The sequence below is a fragment of the Pseudorasbora parva genome, chromosome 20 (genome assembly GCF_024679245.1).
Source record: "Pseudorasbora parva isolate DD20220531a chromosome 20, ASM2467924v1, whole genome shotgun sequence".
Taxonomy (NCBI): Eukaryota; Metazoa; Chordata; class Actinopteri; order Cypriniformes; family Gobionidae; genus Pseudorasbora; species Pseudorasbora parva.
This window is the reverse complement of record NC_090191.1, coordinates 24,753,857-24,777,644: the sequence shown is the minus strand read 5'-3', so window position 1 is coordinate 24,777,644 and position 23,788 is coordinate 24,753,857. Positions and strand designations below refer to the sequence as shown.

Genomic DNA, 23,788 nt, shown 5'->3' with positions numbered 1-23,788 from the left:
TAAGGGATAGTTCACCCAAAAATAAAAATGTGATGTTTATCTACATATCCTCAGGGCATCTAAAATATAGGTGACTTTGTTTCTTTAGTAGAACACAAATGAAGATTTTTAACTCCAACCGTTGCATTCTGTCAGTCGAATAATGCATTGGAATTGCAGCAAAATATATGAAAGTTAAAAAAAAAAACTAAAAAAAACATGCACATACAAATCCTAATTAAACCCTGTAGCTTGTGACGCCACATTGATGTCTTCAGACACAAACCTATCATTTTGTGGGAGGAGCCGAACATTTTTTATATATTTTTACATTTGTACACCAAACCTCATGCAACGGAATTGAGGTATGTACAACATCTGCCGTAGTTTATGTAACATATCATGCACAGCCCTCACTCACCAGAATTGATGGTGCGCTCAAGGCTGTTGGACATAGTGGTGCATTAGAAGTAAAAAAATAAATAAATAAAATAAAATAAAATAAAAATATTGTTTAGTTTCTCGCACAAACTGATCGTTTCATGTCTGAAGACATCAATGTGTCGTAACAATTCACAGTGTTAATATGGCTTTGTATGTGCATGTTTTTTATTTTTATTTACTCTCGCAGATTTTGCTTCCGTTCACATGCATAATACGACAGACTGCAGCGGTTGGAGTTAAAAATCTTCATTTGTGTTCTACTGAATATACAAAGTCACCTATATCTTGGAAGCAGATAAACATCAAATTTTAATTTTTGGGTGAACAAGTCAAATGTCAAACATACATTTGAACAAGTCAAATGTCAAACATATTTTAGAAAAAGAAGTGATGCAAGCTAATTTAAATCAGTTACTGAACAGAGAAGATGGAAGACAATCTCATCATAATCTCATCATATTGCTTTAGAATTAAAATCAGTAAATCAGTAGCGTGGTGTAGGTTTCATTTTTAACCTGAGCCCACCAAGGTGTCATGCTACAAACAACAACACAAAACCTTTCTTGAGGCCGTCATCTTGTAGCACCGAAGCAGAACTCAGAAATCTACCCCTTCTGAAGAAGAAAAGCATGCAAGAAAGAAAGAAAAAAAGGACAGTAAAAGATATGGGAAGGCAGACATAGCATGCAAAAACAAGACATGGTGTCTAGGTTATTGAGAATAACCCAAAAAGATGAAAAATTAAGGATGCCATTGTAAAAGTGAGCAAAGATGTCTAGTTCCGACCGGAGGAAGAAGATTAAAGGGAGCAGTCACTGACTTGAGGAGGCACTATTTGTTTTAAAGTACTGTGCAGCTCATGTCAAACCTATTGTTCACACAATCATTGGTTTCATAGCCTGTTATAAGTGCATATGGCTTCTCTTATCAAAGGTCTATTCATCATCCATAAGGAAGCTGCGAAATTGAGATTATGACAGGATCTCAATACTGCAGTGACAAATAGTGGCAATCCTTTGTACTAGCAGTAAGATAAATACAGAATCTGTACAAACACACTCATACCTAAAAGGCCTTCTCTGGCTGCAAAAGTATTATATAATTACATAAAGTGGCCCAAAAATTATTTGAACACTTTTGGAACACTTAAAAAATTTCTGAATTTCCCCTGCATTAGATATGAAATATGAAACCGAATGGACAACAAATGATTTCAACAAATTATGACAGAGCTAAATTTACTTTCCAAACCACATTTTCAGTTATTTTTAACCAAATAGTCCTGAGGTAATTTCATAAAAACTCAGTTCCCCTCCAGATCAGACTTTTACATTTTTGATTGAAAGTGTGCTTCTGAAATGTTTCTTTAAAATAAAAAAATAAAAATAGAACTATGTTTGTACAAATATATACAATATATATACAGACCAAATATATACACAGGCCAAATACTTTTTGAAAAATAAAATTTTCGGCATCAGTAAGATTCCTTTTTTTGTGATGAAATTATAACTTTTATTTAGGACAGGACATTTTTTAACTGTTCAAAAAAAAAAAAAAAAAAAAAACCTGTTAAAACATTTTAAATATTAAAAAGATGTATATTTCAAATATATAATGCTTTTTTTTAAACAATCCTGAAAATATACACCACAGTTTCCACAAGAATATTAAGCAGAACAATCAGCATATGAGACTGATTTTTGAATGATCATGTGATGCAGCATTTCCACCACATAAATTAATTATAAATAAAAAATATATTATATTAAAAAACTGCTGTTTTAAATTGTAGTAATATTTCACAATATTTACTGTATTTTGGTCAAATAAATGCAGCCTTGCAACATCAAAATCAAAAAAATCTTTGAATCGTTTGGATATATTATTGTTTAGAAACATTCGTACAGTTTCTCGAAACAAAGTTTTAGTTACCACAAAAATGTAATTATATGTTCGTAACATAATATATATTTACAGACATCTACACTAAACCTTCGCTTGAGGATCGAACTGTAACATGCGCTTGCCGCTTTAGAGCTTTCTAGGATTGCTGAAACCCCTTAAAACATCGTAAAGAGAAACCAGTATATTATTCAAAATATCTCCTTGTGTGTTTTACAGAAGAAATCCATGAAAAGTGGAACATATGAATAAATGACAGAATTTGCATTTTTGACTGAACTATCTGAATCTGAATCTCTTTAACACAAAACAAACGGCAGAACTAACAGCAAAATTCCAAGGAGTGTTCAGAGTTAAAGAAAGCATTCTGACCTGATGCCCGAGCCCTGTAAATGCAATGCAGAGAAAATGACATTACTGCTCAGCATCTTTAATCACTGTCACGCTTTACAGGTTTAGTGAGCGGCAACAGCTTCAGCGTCACGCACCACCACTTTAATACTGGGCCACAAAGTCCGGGGAGAACATGCATTTCGGAGTCAATAAAAAAAAATGAGTGTCCTCTTATTTGTCAGGAAGAACCTCATCTCCACCAAACTCTAATATAGTCTGGGGAAATATTAGTGTGCCCAGATTTTCAGCGTGTCACCAGTTTGATCATGGTGAACGTGACTCCAGGGGAATCAAGTGAATGAACATCGTTAGGTTGGGCTCTAATGATCCTGTACTCAACATCTTCAAGGAGTAACAGCCTAATTTTGTCTCTAGTGGCAATGAAGATTAATTTAATCGGGACACCAGGAAGCCAGACGGACTCTCAACACTGAAATAATAAGTGTTTTATATTGGCATGTTGTCTGTTTAAAGGGACAGTTCAGCCAAAAATGAAAATTCTGTCATCATTTACTCACCCACGTGCTATTTAAATCTTAAGACTTTCATTCTCCTTCAAAACACAAAATGAAGAAAATGTTGGTTCACACAAGAACCATTGAGGTTTGTTCTTGAGTGTCAAGCTAGTATGGTTGATTTGTATATGACCACACTTGATGTGCTCTATATGTACAGTGCCTTGTGAAAGTGATCGGCCCCCTTGAACTTTGCGACCTTTTGCCACATTTCAGGCTTCAAACATAAAGATATAAAACTGTAATTTTTTGTGAAGAATCAACAACAAGTGGGACACAATCATGAAGTGGAATGAAATTTATTGGATATTTCAAACTTTTGCAACAAATCAAAAACTGAAAAATTGGGCCTGCAAAATTTTCCACGAACTACGTTCACACTTGTCATGTTTGGTTTGATTAAAACGAACCCTGGTGCGATTGCTCGGTTAGTGCGGTTCATTTGAACATATGTGAACGCTGGCATCCGAACCCTGGAGCTTACCAAACAAGCGGACCGAGACTGCTAAAAAGACGGCTCTCGTTCCGCTTCCAAACAAACTCTGGTGTGGTCAAAAATCAGCTAGCCCGAGATATAAGAACACATATGGAGTGACAAGGCTGACGATGATATAGCTTATTTATTGGGTTTCTGCTGCGCGAGATTCACACTGGTCTTTGAAAAAAGCGTTCAATGATGTGCTAAGCATAGACTTGAGTTCTGAAAGCTCCTGGGTATCTAAAAAGACAACAAATGGGAAGCATTAATATATGGCCATTTTGCAATGCAAGGATGGATGCAAATTCACAAGATGCGACGCATAGTCAGCTGATTTGACGACGTGGAAAGATCGGTGTATCCACAATGAGTAACGTTAACGTTAAAAGGTTAAAAATGAGGAGGTAAGTGCCTCATCAATATTTGGTTTGTTTCGAAAATGCTAGAAAAAACGCACAAAAAGCATGCCTGGCTCTTCTCATCAAAGGACCGGTGTTGCCCATTAGTCGGCAGACGACGGAACTGCCGTCTCTTGCAGCAGATCTTCGTTCCTACAACGGACGAAATCCTGGTGCTGTTTTGAATGTTTTGAACATTTTATAAGCTCTTCATGAGTTCTCAGCTGGTAAAAATGCCATATGTACACGCTTAAAATAATCGTGTTTAATCCAGCACACAGCATTGTTTTGAATGTTCGGTAAGCAAGCTCTTACGTCATATAAGACGACCAATCAGGTTGTGACCGTCTCCCTATGTCTTTGGTTCGGTAACTTTAGGTTCGCTGTTAAAAATGCCAGTGTGAACACTAAGCGGACCAGGACTATATGTTTTGTTTTTGTTTTTTGGTCCGGACCAAATGAACCAAACTAACCGAACTACAAGTGTGAACCCACCCTTAAACATTTAGGTGGAATGGACTATGAAGGGGACAGAAATCTCCCAGGATTCATAAAAATTTTTTTCTTTGTTTCAAGGAACAGAAGTCTTATGGGTTTGGAACAACATAATGAGTAATTTATAATAACAATTAATTTATAAAATAACAATAATTGTAGATAGCATATAACTATATTTAAATATAATGTCCAGCCCTAATGTTGGTATGTATACGGAGTCTGTAAAATTCCAACAACTTCGAAAAATCGGTCATAATTTGCTCAACTTTATGTTGTTCCAAACCTGTATGTCTTCTGTGAAACAAAGATTTTTTTTTGTATTTCAGTGTTTTTTAGATCCCAACATTATTCACTGTAGAATCTTTTTTGTGTTGTACAGTAAAAATTAAGTCATATAGGTTTGAACAGCCTTTATTATTACATTTTTTAACTGGATATTTACTCAATTTGGCAATTTTCCTTGCATTAAATATTTAAATCTTTGTGGCAACAATTGCAATTGCTCTCTTAGGGAATAAATAAATGTATAATATTAAGATAAAAAAAAAAAGTTTAACTATTACCCAGTCCAATTGTGACCAATTAAAAGAACTGACTGTTGGAAAGAGGAACAACAGAGAGACTAAAACACACAAAGTAATGTCCACCGTCTATCTATCCAAACACTATCTCTCCACACTCATGTGGTTATACTGCAATTGCTTTTTTTAGAAGGCAGGTCTATAACATGTTCTGCATAATGTACAGCAAACTGCTTTAATTTCACTCCTCTTTCTTTTTTACTTTGTACCATGTATAGCATTTTAATCTCCAGCTTTTTGTACATAACGTACCCCATGTGTCAGTTTCTGTAAGAAATTCACACTTTTTCCCGAACACATACCCACCCTCACATCTGGATATAATATTGTAACATGGTGACAAGAGAAACCCACCCATAATAATGCTGAATATAGATCAAATGAATCCATAGTCAAACCATATCTTTTAAAAGCTTATAATACTACTAGTAATATATTTAAGAGGTGTGTGTGTATGTGTGTAATCCTATGCAACTGTGTCACTTAGTCTCTGGACTCGGATATTTATTCCAAATGTGTTTCTTTTCAATGCTGCACACAGTAAACATGTTCATGAATAATTCAGCAGCTCAGAATAATGTCTGTATATGAGGGTCAAGCGCTGGATCAGTCCGAGGGTATAAGACTGCAACTTGTAACAGACACGCATATGCACGTTTCAGTAATTGTATGCCTAACAGTTAATCATAAAGCAGAATATGGACTTTCTACTCAAAATCACAGGGTTTGCCCTACAAAGGAGCCACAGATCAAACCCAGTGAACAAACTGATTTGTGCTAACATGAAAATTTACAAAGCTAAAGATAACACATGATTCTCACATGGTTCCTGTAGCTCAAGTGGAAGAGAATGCCATGAGCAATGCTACGGCCTTCATTTGGGTTCTAATGCAAAATGCATATATCCTCCACAACAAATAAAAAAAATTCAGATTGAAGTATAGTTAGTTTAACTAGTATCTATCCTACCCAGTTCAATCAGTCTAGAATGGTTCATTCACATATCTGACTGATCCTGTCAAAGTGGTTCTCAAGTTAACTAGCTCACTAGAGTAGACGGTTTTCAGAGATGTAGTAACATAAATGTCCATTTCTCACAAAGGTATAGTATCACTTTAAAAAACTTGTACTACTGTCTTGTTGCCGTATTTTATGATACTTTGTTGTGTACATGATTTTAAAAGTATTGGGGGGAAAGTCCCTTCAAATATTTGGTAATGTTCAATGGTTCATATAAGGGTCATTAGAATAAACTGGATTTTCACCATCGAGTGGTTCATGGTTTACCATATTATGAAATATTCAAAGTATACCGCTTGTTGAATTATTGACAAACAAACGGCTATATGCTACGATGACTGAAGGGTGCTTTGATGATCCTGTCAATCTTTGAGAACAGGGATGTGGGTGGGTGGGTTAGCTAGCTAACCCATAAATATTCTGTTTTTGGTGGTAGCTCAGGGGTACAAGACTATCCTCACAAAAAAACGGACAAAAATCAGCTAGCCCGAGATATAAGAACACATATGGAGTGACAAGGCTGATGATGATATAGCTTATTTATTGGGTTTCTGCTGCGCTAGATACACACTAGTCATTGAAGAAAGCGTTCAATGATGTGCTAAGCATAGACTTATGTTCTGAAAGCTCCTGGGTATCTAAAAAGACAACGAATGAGAAGCATTAATATATGGCCATTTTGCAATGCAACATAGGACGGATGCAAATAAAAGGGTTGTCTCCTTGCAACAGCTGTCAATCTGTTGGATTGTCAATCATAGGCTCTGCTTTACCATGAACTGCCAGCTCTTCTAAATATGCACATAATTAACAGTGTTATGGCCAGTCCCTCTTGTAATAATTGGTGGCTTCGAGATTTGATGGATTGTTTATCTGTGAATGTATATTTCAGGGACAGGGGAAATTGTAGATTTTAGTCACTTTAGCTGCTGATGAAGATCTTTTGTAAGCTGGTGATGGACATTTCTATTCAACAATAGGTCAAATCAAGGGTATTAAAATGTGATCAGGACCAAACTGCTAACAATTTAGAAGTCAAATTGTGGCCTTATTTTTGAGCATGTCAAGCTTGAATGCCTCATGCTGAGAAAAGCTTGACAGCTATGTTTTGCCAATTTTTAACATTTCAAACAAACCAAACAATTTTGGCTTAGGATATCTGAATGATGTTGCTGAACAATACGTTTTTTATAGTAACATTTCAAATAATAGCAAAGCATGCTGGGCAAACGGTAGTGCAACAATATCTTTGTGTAAGGGAAAAATTTGAAATTGTTGTATTTACAGAGAAGTTATTTACTGAGATAGATTGGAAACTCTGAGGCTTGCTTGCTTGGACTGAGACTTGTGAACATGTCTGTTTTAGGGCTGTAATAATATCAGATTTTCAACATGATTATCGTGGCAAAGATAATTCAAAATATCATTGTGGTATCTATAATTGTTGAAAGCTATAAAGCTAATACATTCATTGTTTTCTTAGTTTATTTTGTCTTTATCTTTTATTGGTCAATGAATCACACTTAAAATACATGTGGTGGGAGGCAGAGAAAGTTTTGTACCACAACTGTACAAAAGCATACAAAAAAACAAAAACAAAATTGTACTGTAGATTGTCACTTCCTGTCACTTCCTTCACTTTATTGTCACTTCCTTCACTTTAGACGACCAGTCTAAAGCCAGCCTCAGACTACAGGAGTTGTAGGCCGATTTATGCCCGATTTACCCCTCCCAACATTCTAAAAAAAAAAAATGTCTAGGGCATTGGTCGATTCCACTGTTCAGCCCAGATTATCTTGCAATGTGAGGCATTTACAGATCGAATCTTAAACCTCCTTATCTGCTCGGGGACACACCAGGGTCGCCCCGACAATATCAAACATTTGGGATTTATTAATCGGGATGATTACGACTTTGATTACGTCAGTACTTCCACAACAGCTAATGAGAGAAGTCAACAAGGAGACGGAAGTGACGGAAATGGTGACCCCGAAAACAACAAGCAGCAGTACAGGCCCGGTGGACAATGGAAATGGAAAACTGGTCAAAATGTGGCAAGAATATGGATGTTTTTTCTCGCTACAAAGAATAATTACTGATACAGCAAGTCACCGCGTCAGGGTCCATTTTGTTAACATCCACTTAACAAAATTAGATCACGTGAGATCACGTGAGGTGCTAAATCTGGCATGATAATCTTAAGAACATCTTGAAGTGTGTGATGAACGATCTTGTAGTGTGTGCAGGATTGCGATTTGAAAGAAGAAAATTTTATTCTCCTTATGTGTGTGATGCAACCAGATTTCACAATCAATTAAGATTTTTTAAAAATACTTTAGTCTAAGCCTAGCTTGACACTGTGTCTCTTTTACTTTTTATGCCAAAAACTCCCACACTGGCCAGCTAACATATTTTGGTGCGGGTAGAGTGCTTTGATTTTGCCTGGCTTTGTGCACAGCAGTAATAGATACAAACTGTGTGGCTGTAGTCGTCTATTTTTATTTTATTTTTCACTTTATGACGGGTAGCGATCATCATTAAAGCAATATGTAACTTTATGTGTTCTAGCCATTACTAAACAAGACTGCACACGTCTTGCAGAAGAACATTGTAACCGGAGCTATTTCTTTCTGTTTATGTCTATGACGAGTCACGCAGGTACTGTGCTACTCTGCAGCGGTGCGACCCAAACTGGACAAAAATTACACTTAAACACTTATTATATGCATACCGTAGAGATTCAGGATAAGACAAAAGCACTGTTTGGAAAATGGATTCACAATGTACTACCTCATTGTATAATAGTACATTTTGAGCGCAAGAAAGTTACATAGTGCAGATTTTAAGATGCAATACTGTCGCTTACTATGATTTGAGCGTCAACCAGATTGTTACTAGCACTAGATTATATAAACAGTATGAAAACAACATCAATATTTCCTCTTTAACAATATACATTTTTCATCACAGTAATCCACAATACCGATATATAATCCGATGCCTCTAGTCTGTTTACTGATAATCTTCTCCAAAGTTACAGCTTCATTAACCCTTGAAGAACATTTTTGGGGTGTCTGACTTGCCTCTGCTTTTCTCACCCAATCTAGCAGTTAGCATCAAGAGCCATATATTTTTCAGCAGAACATGGAGATTAGCCGTTTAAAAGTTATTAAACGTTTTAGAGCGATAGTTATTTTTAGCCATGGGCGGCTGTCTCGGTCTTTAAGGGTTAACACATGCACATAAAGACAAGTTGCACGAGGTTTGATATCAATAGTTCTTGTGTGTCTCATAACCAATTGTGACATGCCAAACATGCCTTTGGAATATCAACAAAGAGCTTCTGCTTAAAGGGGGGGTGAAATGCTGTTTCATGCATACTGATCTTTTTACACTGTTAAAGACTTGGAATCCCATACTAAACATAGACAAAGTTTCAAAAGTTAAGGTGGACGTTTGATGGGAGTATTTCTTTGTCAAAAATACTACTTCCGGTTAGTCATAAGTTTCGGCAAGTTTTTTGAGATCATGCGTCCCCTTTGACGTTAATGGGGGCGGAATTTCCTTGTATGGGCCTTACGGACAATTCTACCGGAAGCGCGTGAGAGAGAGAGAGGGAGAGAGCGAAAGTAACAGCCTACGCCCATCAAAGCGCTGGTTTGTAGGATGCTGGACAGGTGATGTGCACATAACAATGTCACCAAAAAAGTGCGTTTTTGGTTGCCAGACCAAGACAGTCCTGCACAGATTGCCAAAAACCCCGCGTTAAGGCAACAGTGGATGTAATTTGCTTTTCCGGATCAGCAACTGAGTTGCGCGAATGTTTATATCTGTTCGCTGCATTTCGGTGCCGACTGTTTCATAAACAAGGCCCAGCTCGACGCCGGATTTTCCCAATCGCCTAATGCTGAATGATGGAGCAGTCCCAACGTTAGAAGGGTGAGTGAGACTGCTTCAAATGTCTGTGTTTTTTTTAGTCCGCTTACTGTCTACACAAACCACGCGTAAACACACAAACACACGTGCACAACTGCACTTCCCACATGTACACCTTCAAAGACAAAAATACGACGATATAATTCAAGTATAAATATGTAAATAACACAAGCCGCTAAGCATATTATATAGTTAGTGTATAACTTGTACCACATAGAGACGTCCTGCTCTAGTCGTTTTTGCTGCTGCTCCTGTTCAACTGCAGCCTCTGGGTCTGATTCCGGATCATAGATGTATGGCTGTATCTGATTAAAAGCCATATTTTTATTTTGAATAAAGTTTTTTTTCCCGCTGTTGACACAGCTTTACGACGCACTCGACTCAACATAGCAGCAGCGAGCACACGTCATTATTTAGCTCCGCTCACACAACACGCCCCCACCCGCTCGGCTTTTTTCGGAAAGACTCGGAACAGCGCATCTTTCTTATATAATTATTAAAAAAATAAAGACTTTTCGGAGATATGCAGGATGCAATGCTACTCTGTAGGTACTCAAGATTGACATGACACTGACTGAAACTGAGTGTTTCACCCCCCCTTTAACATTTGCTTTTGCATTACACAAAAGAAAGTTAGTCATGCATGTTTCGAACAATATGAAAGTAAGTAAATGATGACCATTTTGAATTCTTTGTGAACTGTCCATTTAAAATGATCAAGAGTTTCAAGTTTCTGTTGCCGAAGCACTAGCTTTAGTAGAATAGAGTTAATATTACTTAGCGAGCAACCAAGAACTTAGCAAGTCTGTGACTAATTTGCCCCATGCTTCTCTGATAACCCCAAAAATTCAAACAGCAGGTCTTCCCTTAATGTTCATCAGTGCAGTCACAACTGATCCCAGAAACCACATGAATAACTGCTCTTCTTTTAATAAACATGAGCGCAACCTACAGACATTTGATTGCTTTCAGGAACCATCACTGGAAGCCTCACAGCTGTGGTTTTCCTTAATGCTAGTGCAACTTGCTTTCCTCACGTCCTCTTGTTCACAGCACAAAAGCCCCTTGCATTACAAAGATGCACCTGAGTCACCCGCTACTCGTCTATGAGTTATTTAAAAGTGACAAAAGACTCTTGAGTGCTTGGATGGAGGGGTGCTCTTTTTTCAATCTAACAATGTGTCCATTTTCCGAGGGGTGAAAAACACTTGAGCTTCATGCACACTCTTCTAATAAGGGCGCTGAGGTCAGCTCTCTATATTCAACCCCAACCTGCTGGAACCTGTGTTCAGCATCCGGGGTTCTCTGGGGACATTCTACCCTTACCAACAATCTATCTTTCCTCTCAGTCGGGTCCAGGTGCTGTTTTTTCATCTCTATAGCTGGTGCAGAATGTGTGGACACTGTCAAACCAGTCCATTCCTGAAGGTGGCGGATGGCAGAGTGACAGACACCGCGGAGGGACTGTGACAGAGCAGTTCGTCCTGATGGCGAGACACTTTTTATAGTCACCCTAAGATTGTGCTATTATCCGATTAAGGCCATTGGGGTGTTCAGTGGTAATAGCTCAGCAATGCACAGAAAAACCACAGCAGAGGTAACTGACTACTTCCTGGTTTTCCCCTGACACAAAACAGAGAAATCTGACAGGTCTGGAGTGCGGTATTTGGGAAGCTCTGAAAAATGTAATATAATCTAGTGCAGTTTTGCCTGCAATTTGCTGGTGTTAGTCGTCCCCTGTGCCCTGTTATGCAGCTTTTTATCGGATGCTAGTCCTCTCCTCTCCTCACGTATTTTCACCAGTGACCTAGAGAGCTTCTTATCTAACAATTTCAGCAACAACCAACTATAGCAGCCACCTGAATCCATCAATACTACAGGAAAATCGGCAACATGACCCTGTGAAGTTTGCATAGCCTTTAATTCAACACATTAATAGTCAAAGCACAGTGCTTTCCTAACCAGACATGATGCAACACCGTGACACACAATAAAAGGGAACTTTTCAGTGTATTTAGAGTTTTTGTAACAAAGCACGACAGCCAGACATGACAATTCTATTTTTGAAACGGTTTAACATTTTCTGCGACGTCATGGTTGGAACAACACAAAGTGTGACAATAATAATATCATGTAATGTTTATTTGCTTCATTTTATGCTATACGCATCTAGTGTGAGTTTGAATTAAGGGTGCTCTGATTGATCTGACACCGATCGTTATCAGCCGATAATATCGTTATAGTTTAGAGCCAATCAGAAGGTGCAAAACTTGTGAGACAATTTTTTCTATGCGCAGATAAAATTGTTTCACTACATTCAGTGGTCTGACAGTTCTACCAGGTGTATGCAGTTCATTATGGAGTACTGCAAGGCTCAGTGCTAGGAACTTTGCTTTTCACCCTCTACCTGTTACCCTTGGGAGCTATCATTAGGAAGCATGGCGTTAGTTTTCCGTTATGCTGATGATAACAAGCTCTATATTCTTTATGCCCAGACAAAATGTACCAATTCACAAAATTAAGGGAATGCTTGAGCTGATATAAAAAATAATAATAATTTAATAATGTTTGGAAGACTAGTGATTTCTTACTACTAAATTCTGGGGGGAAAAAACAGAGATTCTAATTATTGGCCCAAAAGCACATATAACCTAGAATACTGTCTAATATTTGATAGCTGCTCTTTTATGTCCACGTCGTCAGTTAGGAACCTGTGTGTGCTCTTTGATACCAATGTTTCATTTGAAAACACTGTTTATAGCATCTGTAAAACATAATGCATAACAGAAAGTTGCCTAGTGTAATGCTCTACCCAGTGGTTGCACTGCACACTTAATAAATAAACTCCAGCTGGTCCAAAACGCAGCAGCTCGAGTTATACTAGAACCAGGAAGTAGCCTGGTTCTGTCAACATTGCATTATCTCCCTATTAAACATCACATACATTTTAAAATCTTGCTAATTACTTACAAAGCACTAAATGGTTCAGCTCCCCAGTACTTGAGCAAGCTCTTAACACATTATCCATCTATTACTATACTGTAAAAAAAAATGTTGGTTTTTGTTGGTTTAACTTAAAAAAGTAAGTAACCTTGTTGCCTTAAAATTTTGAGTTCATTGAAAAAATTTGAGTTGATACAAGGAAGGAAATTTGTTTAATAAATAGAAACTCAAAATATTTTTGTATCTGAACCACATAAAAAAATTGATAAATCATGAAAATGCACTATTTGGCATGTTTCACTGTGTCATCAGAAATAAAACACACATAATCACCCAATATGCTTACAAAATATTTTAATAATATTTTAATACAGGTTATCAAAACTAAAAACATTTTTTAAAAAAAAATCATTTTATTAACTCAAAAAATGTATTTCAATGAACTCAAAATTAAGGCAACCAGGTAACTTTTTTGCTAAATAATTTCTTACAGTGTAGCTCAAAACTCTGATAATACCTGATATTTGAAAGAATATCAAAATCAACTGCAGGCAGGCAATCCTTTCCCTATTTAGCACCTAAACAGTCTTCCTAGCATTGTTTGGGAAGCAGACACACTCCGTCAGTTTAACTGTAGAGTAAAAACGCATCTCTTTAACCTGGCATACACATAGAACCTTATCATTTTCTATAAATCAAATCAGTTAAATGATTATCTTAGGGTGCATTAACTAGCTCAGCCGGAACTGGGACCACTTCCTATAACACCTGATGTACTCATAAGAAGAATGGCATCTACGCTATTGTTAGTCTCTCTGTTTATCCCGAGGTTTACAGTAGTCTGCCGGATATAGGCCGTATCGAGATCAGATGATGGACCTGCAGAGACCGGGTCAACTAGACTCTCCCCTGTGAAGACTGCTTTCACTTCACTTTCCCTCTGTACACATGAAAACATTATCGAAATTATGGGAAGCAACTAAAAAAAGGCTGTATTATGCATGTCAGACAAGTAATTTGGCAGTCATTTTGTAAAGAAAAACTATGCGCCTGCGCACATACATACTCAAACGTGCTTGCCGTATCGCTTACATGCGTGCCTTCACTGTTCTTTTTTTAAGTTAACATGAAGCAGGTATCGTTACAAATCTATTTCTATGTTTTAAGCTAACCTTCCGGAAAAGTTTGTTACAGCCGCTAAAGAACTTTGTAATACCATTGATCCGTAGCGATTTATAATAGGTAGGTGTGTGCGGAGGCTGTGCCTTCTTTCACATTGAAATCTTTTCTGGATCATTTCTCTTGTTCAGTCCGTCGAGGTCAGACGTCTGCGAGTGAAAAACGTGAACACACTGCAGAGCTGCTTGAAAGTTGTACTGCGGATGAAACGAGACACTGACATCAATCCTCAAATAAAGATTCAAACGGTTATGAATCAGCGTATCGATTCGGATCGTGTGTCAAACTGCCAAACTGCTGAAATCACGTGACATTAGCGCGATCATGAATGGATTCACTGATTCATAACCATTTCAATTGTTATTTGAGGATTGAAAACAAACAGGGAAGAGAAGACCATGCTGAATAAAGTCAAAGTTTTTGTTATTTCTGGACCAAAATGTATTTTCGATGCTTCAAGGGATTCTAATTAACTAACTGATGTCACACATGGACTACTTTGAGGATGTTTTATTATCTTTCTGGACATGGACAGTATAGTGTGCATACACTTGCATATATGCTCTCGGAACTAAATATAAAATATCTTAAACTGTGTTCCAAAGATGAACGGAGGTCTTATGGGTGTGGAACGTCATTTTTGGGTGAACTAACCCTTTAAGGCTCCAGATTCATTTGTCATATGATTGTGTGTCAAGGTCAATAACACAAACAATGCATGGGAATTGTGCACCAGCCAAGCTACTGCCATTAAGATTAGCAGGAATGCTAACAGATAGCTACAGCTATTATGAATCGCCCTGAACACCTGCATCCCACACTAGTAAAAACATAACATATACAACAAGTGAGCAACCACGGCGGTGATTTCAGAAAGGATAACTGAAATTTACACAGACCTGGGCAGACGAGGTAAAATATATGTCGTCCAGCTCAGCCTGAGCTAATTCTGATTTTTTTTTAATATTGTCTGATCGAGGTCAGTCTGGCTGTAGTCATCCATATTGGGCTGGGGCAATATCAGCGGGAATTCAGCATGAGAGTGATGAAATGTGCCGGGAGCGCCATGGGCATTTAAAATGTCTTCAGCACAGAAGTTTATTGATTTCTGTGGAATCGTTTGGCTGAATGTCAGGCCATCCTAAGGCAATGCCATTAACCGAGAGCTGCCACAGGGAAGCAACAGTCTTCAATTTGCATCTTAATCTCCCACACTCTGTGTGTGCAGATGAAATCTCTGGAACTGTTCGGGTAGATGTAAAGTCTGGTGTTGTTAGGAAAAACGATTTAGGGAAAAGGTATGTCGGTGTTAACATATCAATCAAATTTGTTTTGGTCGGAATGCTGATTTTAAAGAAAGGAATGTGTTGGAATTATAATTAAATTCTCACACCCGAATTTAACCCAGCTGCGCAAGTTTAGCAGCCAAACTCATCCATTTAGAGCACACTGTCTGGGCTCAGCTGAATCTGGAGGAGTCAAAGGTCAGTTCCTTGTTCAGCTCCAATGCTAAAAAGAACCACTGCAGTCCAACGGCAAAGCTAATTATCACCCCAGACAGTAAATATGTTTCCATTTTATATTTTAACAGCTTTTGTGCGTCGCACTGCTTTAATGAACAAATAAAGGTGAAATATTTCCTGTATAAGCACAGCTTTACAAGTCAGCTTGTACCTTACGGACATCTCATAAATTAAAAAGAGCTCCTTTAATTGAATATGTCAAGGTTTTAGTGCACTTTATTATTTACAAATTTGAAAGTCCACACCACAGAAATGAATAACTGCTTTAGACAAGAACCGGAGTGGTATGATGGTGTTTTATGCAGCATAGTTACTCCCGCATTAATGGTGCGCATCTTTCATCTCAAAAGAGCGATGGTGTATGAAATCATCCATATGTAGCCTTCATTGCCTGCCGATTGCTGATGCAAGGTGTATACTCACACCACTGACCTAAAGAGCTTTTTAACACTGGGGTATCAGTAATGAGGGTTTCAGTCCACCATGTGGGATTATATTGTTGTTCAAATTGTTTTAAACGGGGCATAGAAATGTATAAACTGCAGATGCACCATGTGTTTGCACCGAGGCAGCAACATTTTTTGACAATAATAGGAATCAAGTCACGAAAGCTATCAACAATACAGAGCAATTCCCATTATAAAAAATTCTTGATTTGTATTATTTAATAATGAATGGTCAATTGATATGCAGTGCTTTAAAATAAATACCACTTGTTGGTTAAAATTAAATACAGCCATGCAGAAAAAACATGCTGGTAGGAAAAAGGATTCAAAGAAATGTCTTGACTTGGCTAGAAAACTGCTAAGATATGTGACATACTTAGATGTGTTTCGTTTTTTGTTGAAGTAATTGCTTTTTATTTCTGCCTGTCCCACCCTAAGCAACAATTCTGAAAAATTAAAGGCCAACACAAGAGTCGTGATCTAGCTCTTCAACTTCATGGCACATTCATTCAAAGCAAACAAGCTGATGGGAGATCTAAAAATGTTCATGTTCACCGTGTTTGGTTTGGTAAGGATGCTACTCTGCATGGCATTAAAGGGTTAGTTCACCCAAAAATGAAAATGATCCCATAATTTACTCACCCTCAAGCCATCCTAGGTGTATATGGCATCTCAGACGAATACAATCCGAGTTAAATTTTAAAAAAAAGTCCTGGCTCTTCCAAGCATTATAATGGCAGCCAAAAATTTGAAGCTCAAAAAAGTGCATCCATCCATTATAAAAGTAATCCACACAGCTCTGGAGGGTTAATAAAGGCATTCTGAAGTGAAGTGATGGGTTTGTGTAAGAAAAATGTCAATTTTTAAAACCTTTCTAAAGTAAAATATGTAGTTTCTGCCAGACTGCATTTTGCATTTAACTTACGAAGAAAGTGTAATGCCTCTCGCAGTTTAAAACACTTCCACTACTTCTGACATCATCGGTTACGGTCTGCCAGAAGCTACAGATTTTACTTTATAAAGTTTTAAATATGGATATTTTTCTTACCACAAACCCCGGAGCCATGTGAATTACTTTTATAATGTATGGATGCACTTTTTTGGGGCTTAACATTTTGAGCTGCCATTCACTGCCATTATAATGCTTGGAAGAGCCAGGGCATTTTTTTTTTATATAGCTCTGTTTGGATTTGTTTGAGTGAAGAATGTCATATACATCTAGGATGGCTTGAGGGTGAGTAAATCATGTGCTAATTTTCATTTTCGGGTGAACTGTCCCTTTAAAGGTGTTAACACTAACCAACAGCTTGAGTCCAACAAGAAAGCTCCAGTCAAAATGATAAATGTGCTGACAACACAGTCTTGCCACTGGAGCTGCATTATGGGTAAAACAGGGAGGTAATACAGAGTGAAAACTAAGGACACTGAAAAGAATGTAAAGATTATTCTCACTCTTCCAGTCTCTCGCAAAAATGAGCTCATTTGACCCCTTAAAAATAAACAAGGCCACTTATCATTTTATCGCAGCATATAAAATAATGAAGGCCATTTGTCAGCTTGTATATTGATTTTGTAAGGGACAAATCTGCATGGTGTCCTAACTACTAATGGTTCCCTTCAGAGCTGTACTGATTCTTATATGCCCTACATATGAGCCCATTCTCTGCTGTGGGAGTGGGGTAGATCTAATATTACATAACATTTTAAAGCAACACATTTTTTCTATCCCCATTTTACTCCGAAAGCCAAAAGTACACAAAGTGAGAGAGAATTTTGTATGATTTAAGTCATTGCACAGGGTTACACATGAACTACATGTTTAACCAGTCACCTATGATACATTACCATAATGATTTTTTTGAAAGTTTGTTTTACAAAAAGTACTATTTTAGCCTTTATGTTTTGCTTTGAATTCAATGTTACTTGCCATGGTAATTAATTGTGGAATTTACTAGCAAATTTTTAGTGAATTAATCTAGTGAATTATTTATTTATTTATTTTGTATACAACAAGGCTGCGTCCAAAAGCATAAAAATGCTGCCTTTGGAAAAATGCATTTCAAGGTAGGAAGGTAGAAAGGCATCAAGCACATCCGAATCCAATGTTCACTTCCTGTCTCCTCAGATACCTTCATCTGATCGATTTTTCAAGGCAGCAGATGTATCTTTTCACTGGCTTTGATATCCCACAATCCTATGCATGTTATTCTGTGACAGTTGAGCTATAACAGAAAGATGCTGTCAAAGTTGTTATTGGTGGTGAGTTTGTGTGTAAATGTACATTTTTGAACTATGTTTTCCGCAAGAATTTACTATTATAGTAATAAAATATGAACTTTGTCATAACCAAAGCTCTAATCCAAGCTACTTTATATGGTAAAATATCTAGCTTCCTGCAGAATATCTAACTTCCGGCAGCCCACCCTTCCATATACTTGTTACTTGCGTAACTTGAACAGAAATTGTAACGACTCAAGAAGTTCAAAGTCCTTAAGCTAAGTTCTAGTGTTACGTCGCAGTTACACTTTTTTCATACATTGAATATAATAATAATAATAATAATAGCTTTTATTTATAATGCACTTTTCATTCCGAAGAATCTCAAAGTGCAACAAAGGGGGGGGGGGGGGGGGGGTAAATATAGAATACTACAAACAATCAACCAACACAGAAAACAGAACAGAAACAGAGCTGATGGTGAACATAAACAGAGCTGATGGTGGACAGAAAACAGCTGATGGTGGAAGTCTCTGTTAGCTCCGCAGCACACTGTGGTCCACTCCATGTTTCAGATTTCTCCCAGCGGCAGTGTCCCGATGACATCGCCGAGGCACGACAGCTGAAGACCAGATGATGGGTCTTATTCATGATGATTCAAACGATGGGGATCGCTGCACCACCATGCAGGAGGCAGAACATTCCTCCGGGCACTTCTGTGGACACACCGGGAGGTATGTCCACAGAATACATATACATATGGAGGGTGATCTGCAGGAAGCTAGATATTTTACTTTATAAAGTTTTAAATATGGATGTTTTCTTACAAAACCCCATCAATTCGCTTCAGTCGGCCTTTATTTATCCCCCTGAACTGCGTGGAGTATGTTTATAATGGATGGATGCAGTTTTAAACTCAATGGACCCCATCATTGCCATTATAAAGCTTGGCAGGATATTTTTTTAATATTACTCTGTGTTCATCAGAAAGAAGAATGTCATATACACATAGGATGTCTTGAGGGCAAGTAAATCATGGGCTAATATTCATTTTTAAGTGAACTACTTGTTCAAACTGTCACGCTTCCTCAAAAGTTTTTCCCAAAATCTGTCTTATGAGGTTCCTTTCTTGTGCAAGCGCTGTAGTTTTTCTCAAAAAAAGTCATTGCCTGATAAGGCAGCAAGGCAACAAGGCAGCTGCCTAAGCTTTTGGATAAAGCCTAATAGTAAAAAGTTGCTAAGCTTACAACTCAAAACAACTTCCCAACTTATAGCACACATTTCTGCTTCTTTTCTGCTCTTAAAAAATATAAATCAATGTTTCCTTACCATTTTTCACTTTTTTTTCCAATGCATTTTTGGCATTGTATTTTTGTTTAGATATACAATCAAAGCTGCTAGGTTAAAACACTGTAGTGTACACTGTGTTGTAAGGCAGCATAAATTTGCTGCATAATGCCAGAAGAGTATTTGCATTCTTAATCCTCCTATAACATCTAAAAATGTTGTCTAGGTAGGCAACTTACTGCAGTTTGGAAAAGTGCCAACATGAACAAGAAAAAAATTAGCAAAACTTGGAACAAAGAAAGTTTACAACGAAGCATTAACAGGGGACATTGGGATCAGGAAGTGAGAAAAACCAACACAAATGGCCGTCAAAAAAATAAGTCACACAAAACACAATCATCTTCAATAAAAATTAATGAGACTAAATGACCTTACCAGTGCTTAGGTCGCTCTCTCTCATATTGCGATCTTTGAATTTGAAATGAGCTGCTGAATAAAATGCTAGAATCTTTTGCTTTGATGTGAACTCTGTTAAATGAGCATCTACCGCGGGAATTGAAGATCGGATTTATTTTAATTTTGCGGAAGTGTAAGGTAGGCTATAAGACAACCTGCATGTTTTTTTTTGTCTTTTTTTGTTTAGATTGTGTAGCCCGTTTCGTTTTATTGAGCGCCGTTGCGAGCAGTAGGCTAGCCTAATCTATCAGCCTGCCTCAGCTCGTCAAAAATGCCTTTGTGGTGGTATAATAACTAGCCTACTTTGTTTTTAATGTCAAAGTAGTTATATTTCGTTTCGTTTCTTTATTAAGTTCATTTAGAAAAATGTTTAGAGCAATTTTTTGTTTGTTAAAATAAAGTTTTAATTTTTTATGTGACGACCCGGATGTTAACAATTTAGTCTCTCAAACCAACTCTTGACTTGTCTTGCCTATATAAACTTTAATTTAACAAACAAAAAATTGCCCTGAACATTTTTCTAAATTAGGTTAATGAAGAAACGAAACGAAATATAACTACTTTGACATTAAAAACAAAACTGAACTATTTGGCTGCAACAATGTAAAAAATAAATAAATAAAAAACACGGGCTCTAGCCGGACTCGGGCTGAGAATTTTGATAAGCTGTTGGTTTTTACTAAGGAAAATGACTAAAATAGTAACTCACAGTGACTTGGATAAGTAACTTTAATCTGATTACAGGTTTGAAAATAGTAACACGTTAGATTACTCGTTACTGGAAAAAAGTAGTCCGATTAGAGTAACACGTTACTATGTTACTATGTAACGCGTTACTGGCATCACTGGACATACCAAATATTAAAGTTACAAGTGGATAAAAGCAGTAGCTACTACTCACTTCTGCAACCATCTGCAAGTTTCTTGAACATTATGACATGAAATCGTGTTTTGGAGGTAAAAAAGGTCAATATTTTCAATTCTGTTGGGTGTTCTAATAATTTTGGCCACCACTCTATATTAGGGATAGTGCATATACATTTTTGTTAGGAAAACAATCTCTCAACCAATGCTATAAACTGTAGGTAATCTTTTGTTTTTAACTCAAGAGTTACATAATGTGAAGCTGCACTGATGCCAGTTATGAATATTCTTGCCCACTTGTTTACAAATATGGGTGTGTGTGTGTGTGTGTGTGTGTGTGTGTGTGTGTGTGTGTGTGTGTGTGTGTGTGTGTGTGTGTGTGTGTGTGTGTGTGTGTGTGTGTGCGACGACCTAAAAAACACGGCAGACCAGAGCGTTAAGGTCATGACCCTAAATTACCTTCACTATACAGGCCTTCCTTAAGATCAACTTGTTGTTCGAACAACCCACTGAGCATGATTATGACAATATGTAGATCTGCGCATCCCACACACGCACACAGAGGGTCCCCGTGCTTTCGAAAGCTCACTCATCCTTTTAATCGGCGTGGAATCCATCAAAGTGGGTCAAACTCCCTCCCATCTGCCCCACTGAGATTTGAATGCACAAGGCCTGATTAAAACACATACATACATACACACAGAGGAAAATAGGCCACACTTTGCTGCTGGATTCAGGAAACTCCTGCATGGATTCATGAAGGACGTTTGTGAGCAATTAAATTGGGTGCCACGCCGGTGAATGAAAGTTCAAGTGGTACTATTCCCAAAAGGCTGTTTGCTTGATCACTGTAAACAAAATGCCTTTGCTCTGTTCTTGACTGGCAATCAGCACAGCACATTAGTGTGTGTGTGCGTGTGTGTGTGTGTGTGTGTTAGTGTGTGTGTACAATCACCCATGATATGACCTTCTAGACTGTATAGGGAGGAGGACATGGACCAATCGTTCACACAGAAAAATAGGGTGTCAAAATTGTACCTTTAGCTTGTCGCTGAGGCAGTACCCTTAAAAGGACATATTTGTACCTGTTTTACTCCTAAAAGTTGCATATTAGTACCTTTGAGTAAAAATGCGTACCTTAAGGTACTACTATGAACCTTTTTGTGGTAAAAATGGTATAACGTTGGTTCTTTTGGCCCCAGCGACAAGCTGTTGTACCCCTAAAGGAAGTATTTTGACACCCTATTTTTCTGTGTGTTGGGAATCATAATGCTCAATACGAATGCTGTAGGAATGGAACTACTGTCTTTCATTTGGTGGACTAGCTTTTTCTTGTGTAATTTGAGCTAAAGAAGCAAAATATGATACACTCAAAAAAAAAAAAATGTAGGCCTTATTTTATGATTTATGTAATTGCATCGGATTACGCAGTTTTAAAATAAAATAACAAATAAATTTGTGTGATGCATATTTGAATAAATAAAACAGGTAATTTATTTAATTTAAATAATCTTATTTTCAAAATGCATTACTTCAAATTGGTTATAAGCATACAATTCATTGTGAAAAAAATACATTTATTCAGTTGCATAGTATGTACAGTAAAATATGGCTTAAAATTAAAATAAACATGAAAAAACGTATCAATAAATATATATAAGATGTAAAAAATAAAATTTAAAAAAAACGTATCCGTTTCCTAACAAATATGCATCACATTAAATGTAATCGTTTATGTTTAAACTGTGCAATCCAAACGGATGGAAACGTTATATGCAATTCAAATATATAATAAATCTTAAATTTAGGCATAAATATATTTTTGAGTGTACTACTGATGTAACATTTTATTTCTGATTTGATAAAAGACAATCTTTGCAGACTGCAGTCTATTCATATTGATAAAGAGCAGCTGTGACTGTGCTGGCTAACATAAATTATCATAATTATTCCAATTGCATTTTCACTCCTGTAAAAACTGCAATTTTTGTTTCTTTTGAAAACTGAAAATCAACAAATACAAAGCAGCCAAGCATGAGCTATTTTGGGTGGTGTCACAGCACTATTAGTCATAATAATGCTTATTGGTTCAAAAAACACCAACATCGCGTCAAAGTCACGAGTCGTGCCCTGCCGGTCTAATCCATATGCACATCTGCTGTGGGGAATCATCGGGCGTAATCCCATATGGGTGTCAATGAAAGAGAAAGAGAAAGGCAGCATCCTTAAGGCGTTGGGTGTTGACTTGAGGTACTGCTCCTGTGGATTTAACTCTGGCACTGAAAGACTATGGCCCTGCTCCAACACTTAGCGAGCCGTCTAACTGAAATGGAAACTTAAAAGTGACTAATCTGAAGCGCTCTTTACGAGGACCAACTCCATTCATGGTCATTCACGAGTGTCATACAAATAGTGTTCCTCACTAGCACATGACAAACTTGACTGACATTAAATAGCTGATTCCAATACTGGGGTCCAAATTCCATTGAATTGTGTTGGTAATGACAGAACTACGACCAAAGTCAGCTTTGGGAAACACAGTGTGGTATTAGCATGTTGCTAAACTAGAGATCACAATAAAAAAAGATGCATTGCACACAAAAATATTATGGGAAATTATGTATTTTTAATTAGGTATATTAATATTAAAACTTTAAGTGAAATAAAATAAAAGACCACACTTTCAATTAGGGTACAATTCTCACTATTAACTATGACTATGACTT

The 23,788-nt window shown here is 37.2% G+C and overlaps 1 protein-coding gene across 14 annotated transcripts in view; it reads right to left on the bottom strand.

The window, feature by feature from the left end:
• ppfia2 (PTPRF interacting protein alpha 2) overlaps positions 1–23,788 on the bottom strand; it is a 225,527-nt gene that overhangs the window by 115,973 nt on the left and 85,766 nt on the right. Inside the window, exon 2 of one of the 14 annotated variants that reach the window (XM_067427565.1) lies at positions 982–1,037. The exons of the other annotated variants lie outside the window; for them this stretch is intronic. Coding sequence (XP_067283666.1) covers positions 982–999 — 18 coding nt within the window. The 5' untranslated portion in view covers positions 1,000–1,037. The remainder of the gene's footprint in view (positions 1–981; positions 1,038–23,788) is intronic. 14 annotated transcript variants of the gene reach the window in all.